Raw genomic sequence first — 20,814 nt, 5'->3', positions numbered from 1 at the left:
CTACAGCTGTTTTGACTGGACATTGACTTGAGACAATTGTGTAAAGTGTGATTAATAATAAAATAATAATAGATGGCTTTTGAGGTAAATTTCAATTCTATGATGAATATTGCAAAGAAGTGTTTTCTCCCCCCCCCCACTTCCTGTTCTGAATCTGGCACCAGTCAGTGTTATTGTTGGTCTTCTAACTAGCCCAGACCATCCCTATTTTCCAGGGACGTCCCTGATCTAGAGAAGCCAGCTTGGTTTCTGATTTGATCCCAAAATGTCCTGCTTTTCCTTAGGACGTCCCTATTTTCATTTGAGAAATGTTGGAGGGTATGGAATTATGCAACCCTGAGCCGTCTGAAGGCAGCCCTGTATAGGGAAGTGGGATTTTTAAAATGTTTAATTTTTATTATGTGTTTATATATATTGGAAGCTGCCCAGAGTGGCTGGGGCAACCCCAGTGTGTGTGTGTGTGTGGGTTATAAATAATAAAATAATTCTTATGGAATGGGACGTCCCTGTTTTCACCAGAGAAATGTTGGCGGTATGTTAGTCCTCTATCATAACTTAATCTAAGTTTTTGGGGCCTGAATGCCTGACAGGGAGTTCCTGGCCTGGCTGGGATAAAAAAAAGAGCTCAACAACTTTGACCTGAACCCCCCGAAAGGGGGTAGATCACTGCCAGTTTTTAAGTCTGTGAGTAGATCGCAGTCTCTTGGTGGGAGTTGCCCCCCCCCCGCTTTAGAACAAGGGGAAGTCAGGACAAGTAGCTGCTATGAGCTCAGCCAGCAGGAGGCGTATTTCTGTGCATCTCATCTGCCAACCAGTGACACATTAATTAGCCAAATGGAGATTTGCCAGCTGTGGCGTGAAGCTTCGTTATTTACGCACCAGCTGTGCCCAAACAGCATGGAGAGATCTGACTTTGCCCAACACAGAGATCTAGTTCATATCGACCTAGGTTTGGCACCGGCTCACGGCGAACAATTTTATGTGACTTCCAGGTGGTGGAGATGGGTGAGGGCTTGCAAATGACGGCTTGGGAACGCCGACTCTCTTATTGCCTTTGCTCTTGAGGGGCTGAATCCTCTTTAACAGGTTAATTAGAGCAGTTCCCTTTGGGTTTCATTTCTGGCATATAACATTTTTTTTTTAAAAAAACCCCAACAACAACAGAAAAACTGCCCTTGAAATGAGAACAGGAAAAATAGGTTAGGAAGGGTAGAGAGGTGTATGGTCTCTGTTTATTGGGGAACTCATTCTGATTTGCTTTGCAAGAACCTTACACAGGGTTAGATTATATCTGGTCTTCATTGAACATTCATCCCGATGTACACTTCTTCCCATTAATGATTCGCTCGCCCTGCAATTTTCAACATATTTCCCCTTCACTCTCCAAATTGCAGAACGTCTGTTGTTGTTGTTGTTGTTGTTGTTGTTGTTATTATTATTGTTGATTTGTTCTGCTCAGGCAGGGATCAGAGCATTTTTTATCACCCCAAAGGCAGAACCAGTAGTGGATGAAACCTTGTGCTGTAGGCTGCAGTCTAGCCATGCCAAAGCCAGACGTTTCCTTCTGCGCATCTCTCCGTCCACACATAATTGCAATTCAGGACTGTGTTTCCCCCCAGGCAAAGGAACTGGAAGAAGGCATGGAGCAGAGTCAAGAGGGAGTCTATTCCGGGGAGACTCCCGAGGGCCAGAGACAAAGGCCTGAAGAGCCACATTCAGCCCCTAGCTCTGACGTTCCTTACCCCTGAGCTCAGAGCATTGGCCTAGTGCAAGAGGCAGCGCTCCACTCACTCCACCACTTCTGCCAATTCTCTGAGAGAATCCTAGAATCCTAGAATTGTTGGAAGGGATCCTGAGGATCATCTCATCCAACCCCCTGCAATGCAGGAATTTGTCCCGTACGGGGATCGAACCTGTAGCCTTGGCGTTATCAGCACAGTGCTCTAACCGACTGAGAGAGAGGCATTGTGGCGTGCTGTGCTGCTGCTTGTCTTCTGGTGGGGTAGGGCAGCAGCTGGCAATTCCCACCTCGCCTCATGTGGCAAAGGGGGTGAGAATTCTTTAATCTCTGAATCTTCCGCTCTGGAGAAAGCAGCAAAGGATTGCCCCTCCCTCTTTCCACAGGAGGACGGTTGTGGAAACTTGGGGTGTGTGTGTCAATTTTGGCCCCGGTTTAACTTCTGCATGCAGAGTCACAACACCTCCCTGCCAACTCAAAGAGCTATCCTACCACTGAATTCTAAGGCATGGCCGTTCCCATTGTGGTGTAGTGGTTAAGAGGGGTAGACTCGTAATCTGGTGAACTGGGTTCACGTCTCCGCTCCTCCACATGCAGCCGCTGGGTGACCTTGGGCCAGTCACACTTCTCTGAAGTCTCTCAGCCCCACTGACCTCACAGAGTGTTTGTTGTGGGGGAGGAAGGGAAAAGGAGAATGTTAGCCACTTTGAGACTCCTTAGGGTAGTGATAAAGCGGGATATCAAATCCAAATCCAAACTCTTCTTCCCACCCTTTGACTCCACTAGCAATAAAGAGAATTGTGCAAACCTCTCTTTCTGAATCTCTGCACTGTCTTCTGTGGCGGGGACATTGCAGGGGGTCAGGCTGGATGACCCCTGGGTTTCCTTCCGCCCCTACAATCCTACGATTCTATGACTTGTGGGTGCTTTCGATTAGCACTGGCCAGGCTGTGGCAGATTAGCTCTCACAGGCGACCTGTTTCTTTCATAAGCCATCTTATGTAACCTGCTTAACGGGATGTGATTTGCCCATAAGGTGCACTGGTGCTGCCTGTGCCTCGAAGCTGCTTTGCTTCTGGTGATTTGCTTGCATCCTAGGCAGAGCTGTAGCTCAGCTTTCTTGTGCACAGAAGGTCCTGGGTTTGATCCCTGGCATCTCCAGGCAGGGCTGGGAGATGCTCCCTGCCTGAAGCTCTGGAGAGCTGCTGCCAGTCTGAGAAGGCAATACTGAGCTAGATGGACCCAATGGTGAATGCCTAGGGGGATGACCATGTATGGACTTAATAATAATAATAATAATAATAATAATAATAATAATAATAATAATAATATATTATTTATACCCCGCCCATCTGGCTGGGTTTCTCCAGCCACTCTGGGCAGCTTCCAACAGAATATTAAAACATTAAAACTAGTTTGTCAAACATTAAAAGCTTCCCTAAACAGGGCTGCCTTCAGATGTCTTCTAAAGGTCTGGTAGTTGTTTTTCTCTTTGACAGCTGGTGGGAGGGCATTCCACAGGGCGGGTGCCACTACCGAGAAGGCCCATGCACATCCCTGTGGGTTTCATAATGGAAGAAAGGCAGAGAAAATAATTTTTAAAATGTGTATGTGTGTGGGGAGTTGAGCACAGCTGTTCGTTACAACTTATCGATTATTATTTATTTCAACTGCTTGTATTAGAGAGGCTGGTCCATTGGGACTGTCTGTCTTCTTCCTTGCATCCAGCCCAGAGGGCGGCTCTGATTGCCAGCCTCCTCCTCCTTAGAGCTTATTGTTGCCCCTTGCAGAACTCAACAGAGAGGATAGGGGCCAAACTAGAACTGCCTTGGCCTCTAGGAGTTGGTGCCTACATCTGACAGTAAGAGCTGTTTGGCAGTGGAATGGTCTCCCTTCTAAGGTTGTGGCCTCTCCTTCCTTGGAGGTTTTTAAGGAGACGTTGGATGGCCATCTGTCATGGATGCTTTAGCTGAGATCCCTGCATTGCAAGGGGGTTGGGCTAGATGACCCTGGCGTCCCTTCCAACTCTATGATTCTAACTTGGCTCTGGCGTCACCTACTGTTGGGCTCCCTCCCTCCCAACCTACCAGTCCCAATGGGCAGCAGCCACCACAGATTTGCATGCCACTTATTCCCCAAAGTTTGGCACAGCTGTCTGTCATTTGCCTTCGAAGGCGACGCTTCTAAGCCACAAAGGCCATTGCTTCTTGTAACCGAGGATGCCTCCGCCACGATCTTGGCAGAATCTTTTCTGTAAATGTTACCCAGATGGTTTGTGCTGAGGTCATTCCGTTCTGCCAGGGATTTAAGAGGGCAAGGACGGGGACACAAAGCTGCCTTGCGGAGCCCTGACACTGGGCAGCAGCAAATCTACTGCCGCTTTTGCCTTTGAGATATTCATGTTTATTCCCTTCATTAAAGCTTGACGCTGCTGGTCCGGCTGCCGTGATGTTCCAGGGCTCTTAACATCCAGGAAGCAGTTTTCGCCCAGTATCCTTGGGGTTTGATGGATAGCTGTCACTTTAAGTCATAGGAGACGGCATCTGTTTGTTTGTACTTTGCAATTTACTGAAGACCATTATCTGCTGTTGGATGATGGCTCGGTTCTGGACAAAGGTCCAGTTAAATTCCCATTTAACTAAGTTAACTCTTCACATTAATTCCCAGGCTTGGAGCACCTGCAGTGTTCCAAAGTTCTCATTTCTTCTCTTGCAAACTTCCCGTGGCATCCGTCTGTCCCAAGAGACAATGGAGTGTGCCTCCAGGGGTGAAGTCAGGCCAATGAGCCCCATCTCACTTCTTTCTACAGCAAGTGCAGAAACTGCCTTCTTGACCACTGAAGTCTCTATTGCTCTTGCCCACTCAATCTGGTATTGCTCTGTCATCCGGGTACATTTCATAGCTGAGACACAAGGCAGTGGACACTCGATGGGGATAAATTCAGCCAATTCTTGCTTCATATGGAAATGAGTTTTGAAGATGCCTTTATCTTATGAAACAGCCTGTCACCCCCACTACAGAGCGTCCTTCAAGGAAGAGGCCAGAGTGCATATTGCTGCACTTCACGCAGCCAAAATGAGCAGCAGGAATGGAAAAAGTGGAATGTGTGATGCTTGGAAGGGGCACCAACTTAGCACTTAGAAGAAAAGAAATCTTGTTCAGCTCGCAGCTAGTAATTTAAAAGACTTTCATGAGAAAGCTGAAGGTCAAGATTTACATTTAAATGGGGTTTTGAAGTCAGGTCAGTCTACTTGCATGGAGTCGACTAATTTTCTTCCAGGAAATGGAACCATTCAAAGAGGGGTGTGAGTTCTCATGGCGTCGGGGGGGGGGGGGAGGGCTGCCTTAGGCAGGTGTGGAAAACCCTTGGATCTCCAGATGTTGAAGCACAGAGCCCAGCCTCCTTGTCCAACTCCCTGGCAAAAGTTGGGAGTCCGAAGCTTATGGGGACAGCAGACATCAGAGCATTTTTCACATTCATAACGGACCCCTCCAGACTTTTGTATTCCCCTCCCCTCCCGTGGGTGTATTCTACAACAGTGTTGGTGTAATAATTGTGCATTAGTCATGGGTTTAAAATGGAACAACCCCATTGGGCTGAGGAGCCCAGTTATGTCACCCCCTGCCTGCAGAGTTGGCAGCCTCTCACCCTTTTTCGAACACCCTCCCTCATTGAGTGTTCCCTCAGCCTCCTCTCCTCTCCCCTCTCTACTTGGGAGTCCTCTGAGAAGCAGCTGCTTCTGCCCCCCGGTCTCTAAGCTGCCCCCCACCCCAAAGAGAGGGGTTTCCAAGAGGCACACCTGCAGAGCTTATAGCCAGGGTGCTGCAATAAACAGCTGTGCAAGCCTTTGGGAGGCAGAAATGTGAGAGGGCATCGGAGGAGGGAGGGAAGGAAAGAGGGGCAGAGGCCTGTGTTGCCTGAGGCACCCCTGACCATCATTCAGGGCACCCCAGGGTGCCACGCCACACTGCTTGAAAACCACTGTGTTAAAGGAATGAGTAGTAGATGGAGGACAAAAAAGAAAGAAAGAAAGAAAGAAAGAGAAAGTTTTATGGCACTTAAAAGAAAATAAATAAATAACTGGGCACACTATTTCCCAGAGAGGAGGGACCGCACCTCCTTAATCGAGAATCGCAGAGGCGTTCGGGGCAGGAAGTGGTCACAGCGGTTTCCTTCACGTGCCAGAAGGATACAACATGTAGCTGCAGTTTAAGAAACACCCTTTGAAATATGTGTCTCCCCGGTTGTTCGACCTCGGTGTGAGTGAGCCAGAGAGCGAGCAGCCCTCCCGAGGAATAAGAGCAGGTCACAGTGCCAGGAGCCAGAAGCAGCGGCCACCATGTTTCAGAGGAAGCGGAGCGTCTCCTTTGGAGGCTACGGATGGTGGGTCTGTCTTCATTTACTTTGCAGAGCTGGGGTTGCCGAGGGAGATCTTCCTGGCGTCTTTCTGACCCATTCGAGCCTGGATAGCTCAGTGGGTTAGAGCGTGGTGCTGATAACGCCAAGGTTGCAGGTTCAATCCCTGTATGGGACAGCTGCATATTCCTGCATTGCAGGGGCTGGACTAGATGATCCTCAGGATCCCTTCCAAGTCTATAATTCTACGATTTGTTTAGAATTTCAGAAAGGGGCTCTTAAGCGCAACCTCAACAAAGTATGTTTTGACAAAGTATTTAGTTTGTGTTGTCTGTACCAGAGGTTTCGGTGCTGGTGGGTGGGGGTGGGGAATCTGTCTGCATTTCTGTTCACAAATATCCCCATTACGGAGAAGCTTTCAGACAGCACTTTATGCCATTTTCCTAATGTTTCTGTGCCCAGTAATTTCAATGCTTTAAGTTATCTTTCACATGGCACAGAAAACCAGTGGAATCTAGTGGGAGCATGGCACTCATTTCCATGTTATTTGCTTCCAGACAAAATCTGTTTGCAACCTTGTTGCTCCAGACAAATGTGGGAGTTTTGCGTCGCCAATTTCCCCGGGATGAAATTTGTGCTGGTTTTCAAGCACACAGTTCTTTCCCATTCTTTAAAATTTAGTGTCATGTGCTGATATACTGATCTAAAAGCCACCGTTCCAAAACGCAACAGGCAATGAATGCAGTGTGACAAAGATGGTTGGACTCCAGGGTAGAAGCGCTAGCATTGTACTCAGGAAATCCAGCACAATCACACACCCACACACACCCACATCTGAAATGCATCCTCACATTCAAGAGGACTTAACACCATGTGGCCCAAATGTGCACACATTACCCTAATCTGTATGATGTCAAAAGGTTTTTCTGCGTACGTTTGTGAGTGTTTATCTTTGGCGCTGGAAGAGGGAAGATGGAAGGAAGAGGAAGGAGCCCCTGATCTTTGAGCACACATACACACACGCACACACACACACACACACACACACACACACAGAGAGAGAGAGAGAGAGAGAGAGAGAGAGAGAGATAGCCTTTGTGATGCAAAGGCTTTTGGTTGCTACTCTGCCCACCTCTTTCAACAAAGGGTGGAGGGCGAATCCTTAGATTTTTTACGGAAGGCTTGACCCATCAAAATTCTGTTGACCCCCCTAATACTGGATCAGGCCAGTGGCCCATCTAGTTTGGTATATTCTTCTCACAGCAGCCAACCAGATCTCTCTATGGGAAGACCCTAAGCCAACATGATGCTCTCCTGTGGTGATCACACAGGGTCCCCAGATGTTTCACCGTATATTGATCCCTGTGCCACCACTTTATTTCTCGCTGCCACCACCCAGGTACTGCCCTACCTGGTACAATATTGAGTCCAGTCAGGGTTAAATTGGAACATAGACTTCTGTTTATTTATTGCAATTTAACAAGCGTGTGGTTTCATAAACAGTATTGGTCAATTACAATCATGGGGTGCCTATCCAGACCTATAACTTCTGCTACCTGCTCTCACTCACTAAACCACCTCTCAGATATTTACTTGTCTTCCTAGCCCCTAACTGTTCCTGACTCAGCTTATTTCGCTACACTAACTCACCCTACCCACAGAATCTATCCCAATTCTCTCCCACTCCAACCAACCACCCAACTCCCACCAAACTCTCCCCTTTGCCCCTCCCAGAGCTGGTTTTATAGTCCCTCTGACTCCACCCCTGGGTTCTGATTGGGTAACCTGTTTAACTATTTCACCTCCAGCACTCTCATATGTTAATGTCACACCTCCAACTAATACCATCCCTGTCAGCTTGCCATGTTGACTAGGTCGGATGGGAACCAGAGTCCAAGCACATTGTGAAGGCACCACATTGCCTACCTGTGCCAAGGTAGTTAGTTATGGGCAGCACAAGTCCGCTCCACTTCACCGTGGGGAGGAGTTGTGGTGGACCACGTGGCCATGCACTCTCCTCTGGGGGTGTGGGACGAAGTCCCACGTTGCCTGGGATCCTGGCCATATCAGCGACTGGCCAGCCAATCCGCTAGCTGGTGGGAGGTGTGGCCATACCTGCCCCTCCAAACTTAAAGGTATTCCGTTAAAGGAATCCAGGGGTGTGGATCTTGTCCGAAGCCTGGGGTGGGGCTAGGGCCATGACACGACCCTGATGGGAACACCCGGGGGAGCTTGAGTTGGTCTGCATTGATGGGGCTCCCCCCTTCTGGTGGTTTACCCTTACCAGACTACTGCACAACGGGCAGGAGTCAGATATAGTTGGGTTCATTCAATGCCTAAGCCAATACCGCTCACATTCTGCAATCAGTAAAGTTGTGGCCAAAATTAGCCCAATAACATTAACCTAATATCTGTGTCCTTGTGTGTGTTATTCTTCAACGAAGGGGTGGTGTCGGGGTCTTGACACGCAACTGCAACTTGCCCATCCTGCAGTTTCTTACAAGTGGCCTTTAGAAGCACGCTGGGGCAGGCATTGAGAGGGGGCTCCACTCTAGCAGGGGAAGGCCTGGCTGGCTGCATCCTTTCTCCACTTGCAGTCCACCTGGCTGCCCAGGAGACAACTGTGCCATGCATTGTTGGGCCAAAAAAGGGAGCAACCTCCCTCTCTCCCAGCACCTTTGGGATTGCTGCGGTCTAGTTGCACCCTTCAGAATTTGCACTCGGGTCCGCGGCCACTGCTGCCCCCCCATGCCACCTGGAGCTGCTGGGGACTGACCCTGAGAAGGGCTACATTCAAAGCAGTGATCTACCACTGACCTCTGCCTCTTCCCCATTGTTTTTCTTAAGAAGGAACAGAAGAAGCTTCCTCATTTCAAAACTGGGCTTTGCCTCATCTTGCACATTGCTGTCTGCACTAGGGATGAGCCTCAGCCAAATATTGGGCAGTGGGGGGAACTTTTCAGATGTTTGTTTGGCTTCTCTTTTTAAAGATAACCAAGGGGTTTCCCCCCTTCTTTCTTAATCACCGAAGAACAGAAGAAGGATCGCCACCACTTCCTGTCACGCCCAGCAATATTCACATAGTCACATAGTTCAGTGGCAAAGTGTCTGCCTCTCACACAGGAGGTCCCAGGTTTGATCCTTGGCACCTCCAGGTAGGGCTGGGATTCAAGCCTGAAACCTTGGAGAGCTGCTGCCAGCCAGTGTGGACAGTACTAAAGTAGATTGACCAATGGTCTGATTCCTATGTCTCCTCCCACCCCAAATCTCATGGGTGACGAAACAGTTCCACAATAATGACCATGCATGGAGATTTTACATGGACACTCCAGGAACCTAGGCAATAATAGTAGTAGTAGTAGTAGTAGTAGTAGTAGTAATAATAATAATAATAATAATAATAATAATAATAATTTTTATACCCTGCACTCCCCAGCCAGAACCGAGCTCAGGGCGGCTAACACCAATAAAATTACAATAAAACATAATAGAAAAAAGTTAATTAAAATACGGGTTAAAATATGGGTTAAAATACAATTTAAAATGCAGTCTCATTTTAAGGGGAGGGAAACAGAAGGGTCAGACTGAGTCCAAGCCAAAGGCCAGGCAGATCAGCTCCATCTTGCAGGCCCTGTGGAAAGATGTCAAATCCTGCAGGGCCCTGATCTCTTGTGAGAGAGTGTTCCACCAAGTGGGGGCCAGGACTGAAAATGCCCTGACCGTAGGTGAGACCAGTCTAACTACCTTCCGGCTCAGGACCTCCAAAGTGTTGTTATTTGTGGGCCTTAAGGTCCTCCGTGGGGAGTCCTTTCTCCAGCTCTGCCTGGAGATGTTGGGAAATGAACTTGGGGATGGGTAAGGAATTTGATTCTGCTCGCTTTTAAAAGCGAACCTGCCTGATTCTCACATTCCAGAACAATACCGGAAACACACCTGCCCTTCGACATTCTCACTTCTCTGAATTTTGCAGTGCATTTCTCGGCCCAAGTGAATGCATACACCAGGGGGAAGTGCAGTGCAATGGAGGTGTTCATGAAAATAACACACAAAGAAGGCATTCTGTTAGGGAAATCTGCTTTGCAAAAAAAGTGCACGTTAGGCAAAACAGCAGACAGAAATGTGTTGTTTTAGGAGGGATTTGCTCTCAAATGCTGATGGGTTTCCATGAGGACTTGAAATAATAATAATAATAATAAATAATAATAATAATAATAATAATAATAATAATAATAATTCACAAACTGATATGGAGCTTTGATGAAATGAACATACGGTTGTGAAAATGTGTAATGGAGAAATCCCAAAACTGGAAGATTTGCCTGTCCCTAATTGAACATTTCCCCCTAAGGGACATGCTCTGCCACAGAGACGAGACATTTCATTGCCCAAGGAAACAAAATGCCCAGGAGCCTGAGTTACATTTCTTGGGCACTGACCATTTTTAAATGCAAAACTTGCAAGTTTTGATCACAGATACACCTCAAGCCACTGTGCTTTTGGTGTGCTTGTCTTTGGACAACAGGCCTAGGGTCGTATCCAATGAAGTTTTACTCAGAGTAGACCAAGTGAAATTAATGGAGTCAAGTTGGCCATGCCCATCTGCTTCAATGAGTAGGACTAGCATTGGTTACAACCCATGGCCTGTCATGCCTCCATCTTGTAATGCTATTAAAAAGGAAAGAGCCTGATTCCATGTGCCTAAAATTTCGTGTTGGGGAAAAAGGAGAAGGAACTATAGGGACACAGAGAAAGAGACAGAAAGGGTCTTGCTCACAGTGACTTAAGCCCCTTCCACCATTGGACCCGGCCCACCCATTTGCCAATGAACATGACAAGGTCACCACTACTTCCTTGCATGTTGGCTACAAACCACGCCATCAATTTCTTTGCATGCAAAAGTTCAATCTCTGGAGTTGCTATCTAGAGCTGTGAGAAGAGCCTGTCAGAAATTCTGCAGAGCTGCTACCAGTCAGTGTAGACAGTACTGAGCTCCATGGACCAATGATCTGACTCAGGAGAAGGCAGTTGTCTGTGTCTCCTAGGTGATGTGTCTGAGTTTTACAATTGTCTGAGAGATTAGCACAGAGGAAGTTAGGGAATGAGGAAAATGATCAAGCCGGGTCTGGATACGTCTTTCCTTTTCTTTGAAGAGGTTCGTATTTCAGGCTGGCTGTTTAGTAGTCATGATGAGTCCCTGCACTTAAAAAAAGAAGAAAAAAGACCACTCCACAACTGCAGTCCTTTATCTTGTATTTTATCTTTTGCATGTAAGCTGCCTTGAGAATGCTTTTGCATTAATAGATGACCTAGAAATATATAAAACGAACAGTCACTAAACTAAGGGAAGGGGAGGAGTGAAAAAAAAGCAACCATCAGCATGGGAGCTTGCGCCAGAGTAGCTCAGACCTATGAATCAGCGGGTTGGCTGCAAATGCACAGTATTCTCGAGTGCTGAGTTCAAGTACAGGAAAGTCTGTCTCTGTATGTTTACTGAAAAGGAAGCGGTTGGCAGAACAGCTCTTATCTTGGCTATCTTGCTAAATGTGCTTTTGTCTGGGTGGAGTGGTTGGTCACACCCATTACCGTGAGAAATTCGGTGCTTTTAGCATTGATTTCTGGGCCTGCACAGGACAGGGAATGCACAAGGCAGTGGAGGTGCTTAGCTACCCCTATCTGCCCACCTCCTTACTTCCAACCAGCCGACAGTCATTTCTCTCCTCCTTAAGTCTCAGTGTTGCCTTTGTAAAACCCAGCAGGGAGGAGGAGGGTGGGGACAATGAGTTGGCTGTGCTTGCTATTGGCTCTGGCGCCACCTACTGTTGGCCTCCCTGCCTTCCAACCTACCAATCCCAATGAGAACCAGCCACCAGTGATGAAGCCCACTGGCCCATACACTAGAGTTGGCTCTTTGGTCTACGTAGCCCCCATAAGGACAATTCCAAGAGTTCTTCCGGGTCAGATCAAAAGCCCTGCTAGATACAATCCAGCATCGTTTTCCCACAAATAGATATCTGGGAGAAGACTCCGGGTGAGTAACCCCGCTCCCAATCCATGCCCCCCAGAAATTGGTGCTTGAAGACATGCTGTCTCTGGTAGTGGAGCTACTACATAGCCATTGTGGCAAGCAGCCATAGATAGTCTTATCACCCATGCATTTGCTGACTCCCCTTTTAAAGCTATCCATGTCAGTGCCCATTGCTGCATCTTGTGGTAGTGCAGCAAATTCCTTAGTTTAAGTTATGACGAAGTGACTTCACACTCTGGGATCTTCCTGCATTCAGCCTCATTGGAGAAAGATTCAGTTTTGCTTGTATTTTTATGAGAAACTACTTGATCTGCACTTCTTGAACCAATACGGAAAATAGCATTCAGCTGTCCTTTGCCATCCTCCCAAGCTACAATTCTCAGAGCGGTTTAACCTCTTCCTAGGGAACTCTGGGAATTGTATAGCTCTGTGGCAGGAATAATAATAATAATAATAATAATAATAATAATAATAATAATAATAATTTATTATTATTTATACCCCGCCCATCTGGCTGAGTCTCCCCAGCCACTTTGGGCGGCTCCCAATCAAATGTTAAAAACAGTACAGCATTAAATATTAAAAACTGAAGGGCTGCCTTCAGGTGTCTTTTAAAGATAGGATAGCTGCTTATTTCCTTCACATCTGAAGGGAGGGTGTTCCACAGGGTGGGCGCCACTACCAAGAAGGTCCTCTGTCTGGTTCCCTGCAACCTCACTTCTCGCAATGAGGGAACCACCAGAAGGCCCTCGGCGCTGGACCTTGGCGCTGAATGATGGGGGCCTCCTCACAACCCTTAGCACCTATAACAGGTGGCAGTTCCCATAATTCTTTGGTGGGGAAGCCATGGCTGTTTAAAGTGGCTTTAAATGTATGGCCTTAGTGTGACTCTTCTAGGCCACTTGCAAAAGACTGTGCATTTGCAGGCCACCTCCGTCAGGGCTGTTGTTGAAAAACAACCCCTCCCTTCCCATCAGCTTGGTCAGAGTGAAACTCTGGCTTCCTGTGGGTGATCTAGGTTTTCTCGGGTGAAGAAACGGCAACTGGTAGCAGATATCCCCACCCGCCAACTCACAGGTCCACTGCTGTGAAATCTAAACTGTAATTTTGCACGATAAATCTTTCATTTGCTTCTTCGTTTCATAAGGAGGGCAACAGCCTTGTTCTCTCTACAACTCCCTGAGCTCATTTTCATCTATAAAAAGGCTCATCCAACAAGGATTCTCTCACCATGCACACACAGACACACACAGTCTCGAAAGCCATTTTAAAAACCAGGAAAACCAGCAACGGTGCGTAGCGAAATAATGCAATATGTTACAACAAAATGTAGGGAAGGTGTCCATCTTAAATGGGTCTCAAAGGAGACAGGAACATCATTGCAGCCTGGTTAGATCATTTTTATTTTTGTGTTTATGTGTTTGTGTAAAAAAACAACAGCTTTGAGTAAAAGGTGCTGCCAATTTATTGGAGGAGCAGATTTTTTTAAAAAACTATTTTAATACAAGGACTCAGAGCCACCCACCCACAGGTATGGTTTTTTCTAAAAAAACACAAAAAACCTCAGAGGCCTTCTGCTTTATTTCTCACATAGGAAAGCAAAGGCCTCTCATATCTCGCTGCTAGGAGACATGCAACACAATATCTAAAATGGGCTGGAGAAACTGGGCTGGATGAGGAAATCTATCTATTACTGTTCTCTCCAACCTTAAGTCTACTTCTTCACATTTCCACACCAGTCTGTGCCCCCCTTAAAAAGAAGTCCTCATGAAAAATCATCAATACTCTAGTGCACATTGCTACTAATCAACACATGCAGGTATTCCATTTTGCCTAATATACACTTTTGTTTTGGGCAAAGCAGTGTTCCCTGCTATACAGAATGTGCATTTATAGGCACACTTTATACCCCAGTATATGCATGTTTTGTATGCGTTACTTGGCTGGAGAATGGCATTGTAAAATTCAGAGAAGTGCGAAGTTTGAAGGACAGCTGTTTGGAAAGTGCAGATTTGGTAGTTTTGGCTTGAAATGTGAACTGGACTGAATTTCTCCCTCAACGCTACCTGTGGCTTAGCAGAGGTTACTGGATTCCAACTCCCATCATCCCCAGCCAGCAAAGCCAATGGTCAATGATGATGGGATTGAGTCCAGCAACATTTGGAGGGCCACAGGTTTCCTTACCCTAGCAGCAGCAGCAGCAGCAACAACAACAACAACAACAACAACAATTATAACTTGCCCACCTGACTGGGTTGCCCCAGAATGTTTTCTTTCTATTCACCTGTAAAGGTAAAGGTAAAGGGACCTCTGACCATTAGGTCCAGTCGTGGCCGACTCTGGGGTTGGGGCGCTCATCTCGCTTTATTGGCCGAGGGAGCCGGCGTACAGCTTCCGGGTCATGTGGCCAGCAGGACTAAGCTGCTTCTGGCGAACCAGAGCAGCGCACGGAAACGCCGTCTACCTTCCCACCGGAGTGGTACCTATTTATCTACTTGCACTTTGATGTGCTTTCAAACTGCTAGGTTGGCAGGAGCAGGGACCGAGCAATGGGAGCTCACCCCATCGTGGGGATTCGAACCACCGACCTTCTGATCGGCAAGTCCTAGGCTCTGTGGTTTAACCCACAGCGCCACCCGCATCCCTATACTCTGTGTTAACTAATTTAAGACTGCAGTCCTACACCTACACACACACACACAGAGCCACTGGGAGTTGACTCGACTGAATATTATGGGATAGCTTTCTGAGTAAACAACTATAGGGGGCACTCTGCAACAATGCAATCCTATAGATGCTTCCTTTGAAGTAAGCACAGAATTTAAATGAGATTTACACCCAGGCAGGATTTCACCCCTATTGATTTAAGATTTTTGAAAACTGGGTGGCCACCCTACCTTTGGGGCATCGTTAATGTTCACTCCTGTAGTCATGAGTAGGTGGGGAAAAAAAGACTGTCTAGGGCATTAAAGCCTTGCTTTCTGCACCCTCGGAAATCCTATCCATTGCTTCCGAATATCAAGCTTGCGAGATGGTTGCTTTCAGTTCTTCCCATATTTTTCATTCATATCCCATTGCTTCTATGAACTAGAAACTGGATCTTAAAACAACCCTCAAATCTTGATTTTATTTTTATTTTTAGGATGATGAATTGAGGACCCATCCCCATTTCCTGCCCTTGTAGGTGTGGTGTCGGAATACACACCACAGGGCCTGCTTTTCGGCCAAAAATGCAGGAAATGAGGGGTATCTTACCAATAAAAGTAACAAGAAGAACAATCTGCTTAACATTCTCTCCCTCCCACCCCTCATCTTTTCCAGGATTGACAAAACCATGCTTGCAAGCCTGAAGATCAAGTGAGTAATTGATTATTTTATCTAATTCATTCTTTACACTGCTTGGTTGGCATCCCATGTGATAATAAGTTTTCTGGGAGGCTTATGATGGCCTCTTTCCTATAAGGCATGCTTCTCTTTCTTCTTCGATATGCTTGCAAAGCTGGATAACAGCGGGTGATCTTATGTTCTTGGACATGATGGAAGCATTATATAAGTGGTCCCAGTGAAATAGCTGGCTGGTTGTTACTCGGTCGGTTGTGCCTTACTTTCTTTTGTCTTTGTCTATATATAAAAACCAACCGAAATGAAATTGGAGGGGGCGGGACAGTTGTAAGGAGGCAGCTCTTTCCATTCCAACCTGTATTCCTTACAATCGCTGCTCCATCCATTCCAGTTCAGTGTCTACCAAATACTATGTTATTTGCCTAGCTGTCTCCTCTTCAACAGGGACGCGGGTGGCGCTGTGGGTAAAACCTCAGCGCCTAGGACTTGCCGATCGCATGGCCGGCGGTTCAAATCCCCACGGCGGGGTGTGCTCCCATCGTTCGGTCCCAGCGCCTGCCAACCTAGCAGTTCAAAAGCACGTCAAAGTGCAAGTAGATAAATAGGGACCGCTTACCAGCAGGAAGGTAAACAGCGTTCCGTGTGCTGCGCTGGCTCACCAGATGCAGCTTCGTCACGCTGGCCACGTGACCCGGAAGTGTCTGCGGACAGCGCTGGCTCCCGGCCTATAGAGTGAGATGAGCGCACAACCCTAGAGTCTGGCAAGACTGGCCCGTACGGGCAGGGGTACCTTTACCTTTATCTTACCTGCTCTTCAACACAAGTTGAAGAGTTAACTATTTACGTTACTTAAGTTCATTTCGATGTGAAGGAAATGTCAGAACAATGGGAAAACAACAACACTGGTTTTCATTTCTGACCACAGATTCACACGCGAAAGGCAGCAATTTCTGTTCCATTTTCCATTTTCACTGGAATTCTCAGACATCTCTACCTGCTATTTGCCCAAGGAAGTGAACTGCCACTAGTGCTTTCAACAATGTCCTTGATAGACACAAAGTAGCTCAGGGAAAGGGCTATAGCTCAGGGATAAAACATCTCCTTTGTATGCAGAAGGTCCCAGGGGCAACGTCCTACATCTCCAAGGGGAGGTGGGAAGGTCCCTTGTCTGAAACAATGGAAAACCATTGGCAAACAAGGTTCCTAGCTCCAAGGGTGGAATTTGGGAGCATGATTTTCCTTAGAGCCATTTTGCATGTGTGTGTGATGGCCAAATCCCCTTTAAGTATCAGGCTAAAGGTCCAGCATCCTATTCTCACAGCGTCCAACCAGATGCCCTCTGGGAAACCCACAAAGAGGACCTCAGAGCAGCAGTGTTCAAGATGGCTTGGCTGGTTTTAAAAGAGGGTTTAGAAATGCAAGTTCATGGACAATAATGGCCAGTAGCCACAATGGCAATTTTTTCCTTCCCACTGTCAGAGGCAGCGAGGTTCTGGATCTGCAAGTGAGAAGAGTGTTGCTGTGCACAGGACCTGCTTGCAGTCTTTCCCCTCTCCAGTTTCATTTCTGGTTGGCCACTGTGAGAGCAGAGTCTTGGACTAGATGGGCCTCTGGCCTGATCCAGCAGAGCTCTTCTGGCGTTCTTATGGCAGAGTCACTTCTGATAGGGCAGGGTCAAGGTAGCAGGCTGATTAGGATCAGTGAAGGCAAAACACATGGTCTTTCAGGACCCTGGACAGTTCATCAGCACAGGTGATGACTGGAACTCATTCCGGGAGATGTCTACTGAAATCTGGCTGGTCTGGACCTGCTGTTAACATGCCTCCATCCTGAGGAGCTCTCGTTCGGCTATTGCTTGATTTTGCATCCGTTGACTTCTATGGCTTTGGGGTGGTGAGGATTGCATCCTGGGCTGCCCTTGTTGTCTGATGAGTTGGGTAAAGCTCCATCCTTTGGTCTGGAAGGTCTTGAAATAGGAAACAACCCCTCTCCAGATGATGCTTCCTCTGAGCCACAGGGAGGATTGAGGCCAGGGAACATGAGTCTGGATGGGAAGGGTGGTGTAGCTTAGTGGTTAGAGCACCTGCTTTGCATGCAGAGGGTCCCAGGTTCAATCCCTGGTCGCATCACAAGGTAGGGCTGGGAAAGACTCCCTATCTGGAAACCGTGCACAATCACTGCCAATCAGTATTAACAATAACGAGTTAGATGGACCGCTGAGACTGACTCGGTATAAGGCAGCTTCCTATGTAGACCTGGGAAGGAGAAATTGCTTTTGCCATGGACCAAATGCATCTTCTCCTTGTAGCCATAGAAGCTGCCAGCTCCTGGCAACTCCAAGCGGGGAAGGGGAAACCGGAATGCTGCCTTCTGCCCCTGTTTTGTTTTCATTTCTGCCGCTGCACTATTTTTAATCTCGGTACGCCTGGTTATTTCTCTCTCCACCCTCCACCTCCTGCAGCCCCCTTCCGAAGGCCGAGGTGATTCATGTTCTGAACAATTATATCCAATTCAGCCCTTTTCTGTTTGAAGTGAGGCTTGGGCAGTAGACTGTAGGAATCATACAGTTTTCGCTTTGTAGGAACAAGAAAGGAACACTCTCAAACAGAGGTTCCGAAAGCCTGGTCCGTGGAACAGCTTCATTCAGGACCACGACATCTAGCATAGCGTATTAGAATTGCCAAGCAACCAGCAGAAAAATCATTGATCGGTACTCCAGGGCTCTCAGCAATTCTCAAGTGCTCTGGGTGTGTGTGTGATGGTGGAGTTTGACCTTTCACAAAGAGGACTGTCCTCTGCAAAGCAGAACACACCTAGAGAGCATTTCCCAACCCCCTGTTGTAGCAATTTGTTTCATTGATTTCTGCACCAAGGCAGACCACCCTTTCCCAACCAGGTCCCTTCCTGACTTTGTTAAGACTCAAACTCCCATGAGCTACAGCCACAATGGTCGTTGCGCAGGGATGATGGGAGCTGTAGTCCAAGGATATCTGGAGCTCTTTGGGTTGTGGAAGGTTGAGTTTGACTTTGTCTGGTTCTGCGATGCCCAAATATCCCCAGCTGTCAGTACCTGGGCTGATTGCACTGGCACCAACTCTATAGGGTGAAGGCGTCTTGGGCCCCCTCAGTGTTGCTGGGATGGAGGAGCCGAGTGCAGCATGGCTTCAGTGGCTGTCTCCTTCTGAGTGCAAGAGAGGAGGAGCCGCTGGTCATTGAAGCCATGGGTTCTGTGCTCAACATCCTCCCAACGATGTGACGTCTTGCGCACAGTGCGCAATGCGCACATGACATCACATGTGTGTATTAGGATAATAAACTTATGCATATCTGTTTACTAATGTATGGAAGTGTAACAGTATTTCCCCCCTCTTTTTCATTCTCACTCACTCTTTTTCTTTTGCCGCTCTATCTTTCTATAAATGAAATTCTTCTAATAAAACAACAACACATGCTGTTGGGCACAAGTCAGAACCTCCGCCTGCTTGCTTCCCATGCCTGTTCTCCATTCAGTGATGGATCTGTGAGCCTCCGGATCTTGTTGGGCTACAGCTATGGCCAAACGTTCAGAGATGATGGGAATGAGTCCAGCAACATCCGCAGAGCTACATCTTTCCCCTCCACCATCTAGTCGATTGCCATCGATGTTCTGTCAACCGTTTCTTTATGATCTCCCCGCACAGTGCTTGACGCTTTGGTTCTCCAAGAACAATATTTGCCCTCTGTGTGACAGTTTGACAGACTGTCAGCTCTTCCTCATTAAGCTGACGCACAGGCTGGCAACGCTGTCTGATGCCTCCTGCGATTCCTGCGTCGAGATTGGTTTCGTCACATCCTGGATGAGTCAATGAACAAAAAAGCAATAACATTCCTGGCTTGGGGCTATTGCTCCGTGCCGTCCCTCTCAATCACAGCCCTTACTTTCTTTTTTCTTTAAAGAGCTACAGTATGTTGTTCTCTTGGGCCATTTGAATTTGAAAACAATTTCCATCTGCCACCCCCGCAGATGACGGCTTTACTTGTATTTATGGTCGGAGCAGGGAAGGATGTGTTTGAGAGATGCTTTCTGCTAAGTCAAGCTATTTTGCAATCTATCTCAGTGTTGTTTTCCTCTGACTGGCTTCACCTAAAGAGCCAGTGTGGTGTAGTGGTTAAGAGCGGTGGACTCGTAATCTGGTGAACTGGGTTCGCTTCCCTGCTCCTCCACGTACAGCTGCTGGGTGACCTTGGGCTAGTCATACTTCTCTGAAGTCTCTCAGCCCCACTCACCTCACAGAGTGTTTGTTGTGGGGGAGGAAGGGAAAGGAGAATGTTAGCCACTTTGAGACTCCTTAAAGGGAGTGAAAGGCGGGATATCAAATCCAAACTCTTCTTCTTCTCTTCTAAATACCTGGTTTTTTTAACTAGAGATGCCAGCAAACTGGAGCTTGAAATTCATCTGGCTGCTTTTCAAGAGCTATTGATGCAATTAACATGGTGCCTAGATTGTCCTGAACCTACAGGCCAATCTTGTGACAGTGATGAAGTTCTTTCTTTTTTCTGTCCTACTACAGAGCCTGTCCTAAATCTACTGTGGGGAAGGGGTGTAGCTCAGTAGCACAGCATCTCCTTTGCAGGTTCCAGGTTCAACTCTCAGCATCTCCAGGCAGGGCTGGGAGAGATTTCCTGTTTGCCCCAAACCTGGGTCAATACTAAAGTAGATGGGCCAATGGTATAAGACACCTGCCTATGTTTCCTAGGTGATGTGTTCAACTTTACTATTGTCTGGTAGATTAGCACAGATGCAGTCAGGTACTGAGGAAAATAACCAAGCAGAGGCTAGGTACGACTTTTCTTTTCTTTAAAGGAGTTCCTATTTCATGTTGGCTATTCTATTATAAGGCAACTTTCCATTTCAATGGGTGATGGCAGATCTAGAATCATGAGAGCAGGGAAAGTAAATCTATTTCACGGGGCAACTGCAATCTGTAGAATCATGAGACAGGGAAATGTCTCAATTCTGCCCCCATGCTCAATTCAAAAACCTCTATCATAAAGGAGGTAGAGAACTGGTGGGCCTCATGGTTTTGCTGGACCATAACTCCCATCATCCTTGCCCATTGACCTATACAGTGTGTGGCTGCTGGGAGTTGTAGTCCAAAAATATCTGATGTTCTCCATCCTGGGACTACAAGTTTAACAGCAGCTTCTTAGGAATGTTTTGTTGTTTCGTGTGGGCAACTGGACTGGAGACATTATTAGGCAAAAATAGATTGCATCTGCACCACAGGTTTAAAGCACTATAATACCACTTTAAACAGTCATCTCCCCCCTCATAAATCATGGGAGGGTGCTGAGAGTTGTCAGGAGACACCT

At 47.2% G+C, this 20,814-nt stretch overlaps 1 protein-coding gene across 3 annotated transcripts in view; it reads left to right on the top strand.

Moving 5' to 3' along the window:
- Nucleotides 1–20,814, top strand: part of RAP1GAP2 (RAP1 GTPase activating protein 2) — a 189,093-nt gene that overhangs the window by 32,285 nt on the left and 135,994 nt on the right. For 2 of the 3 annotated variants that reach the window (XM_083714485.1, XM_083714491.1), the window contains one exon: nucleotides 15,442–15,477. In XM_083714485.1, coding sequence (XP_083570611.1) covers nucleotides 15,442–15,477 — 36 coding nt within the window. Of the gene's footprint in view, nucleotides 1–6,048; nucleotides 6,123–15,441; nucleotides 15,478–20,814 lie in introns of those variants that run through there. The other variant, XM_083714487.1, reaches the window with a different exon arrangement.

Source organism: Podarcis gaigeae (assembly GCF_964106915.1).
Source record: "Podarcis gaigeae genome assembly, chromosome: 15".
NCBI lineage: Eukaryota > Metazoa > Chordata > Lepidosauria > Squamata > Lacertidae > Podarcis > Podarcis gaigeae.
Note: the sequence above shows the minus strand (reverse complement) of the source record. Positions and strands in the feature narration are given on the sequence as shown.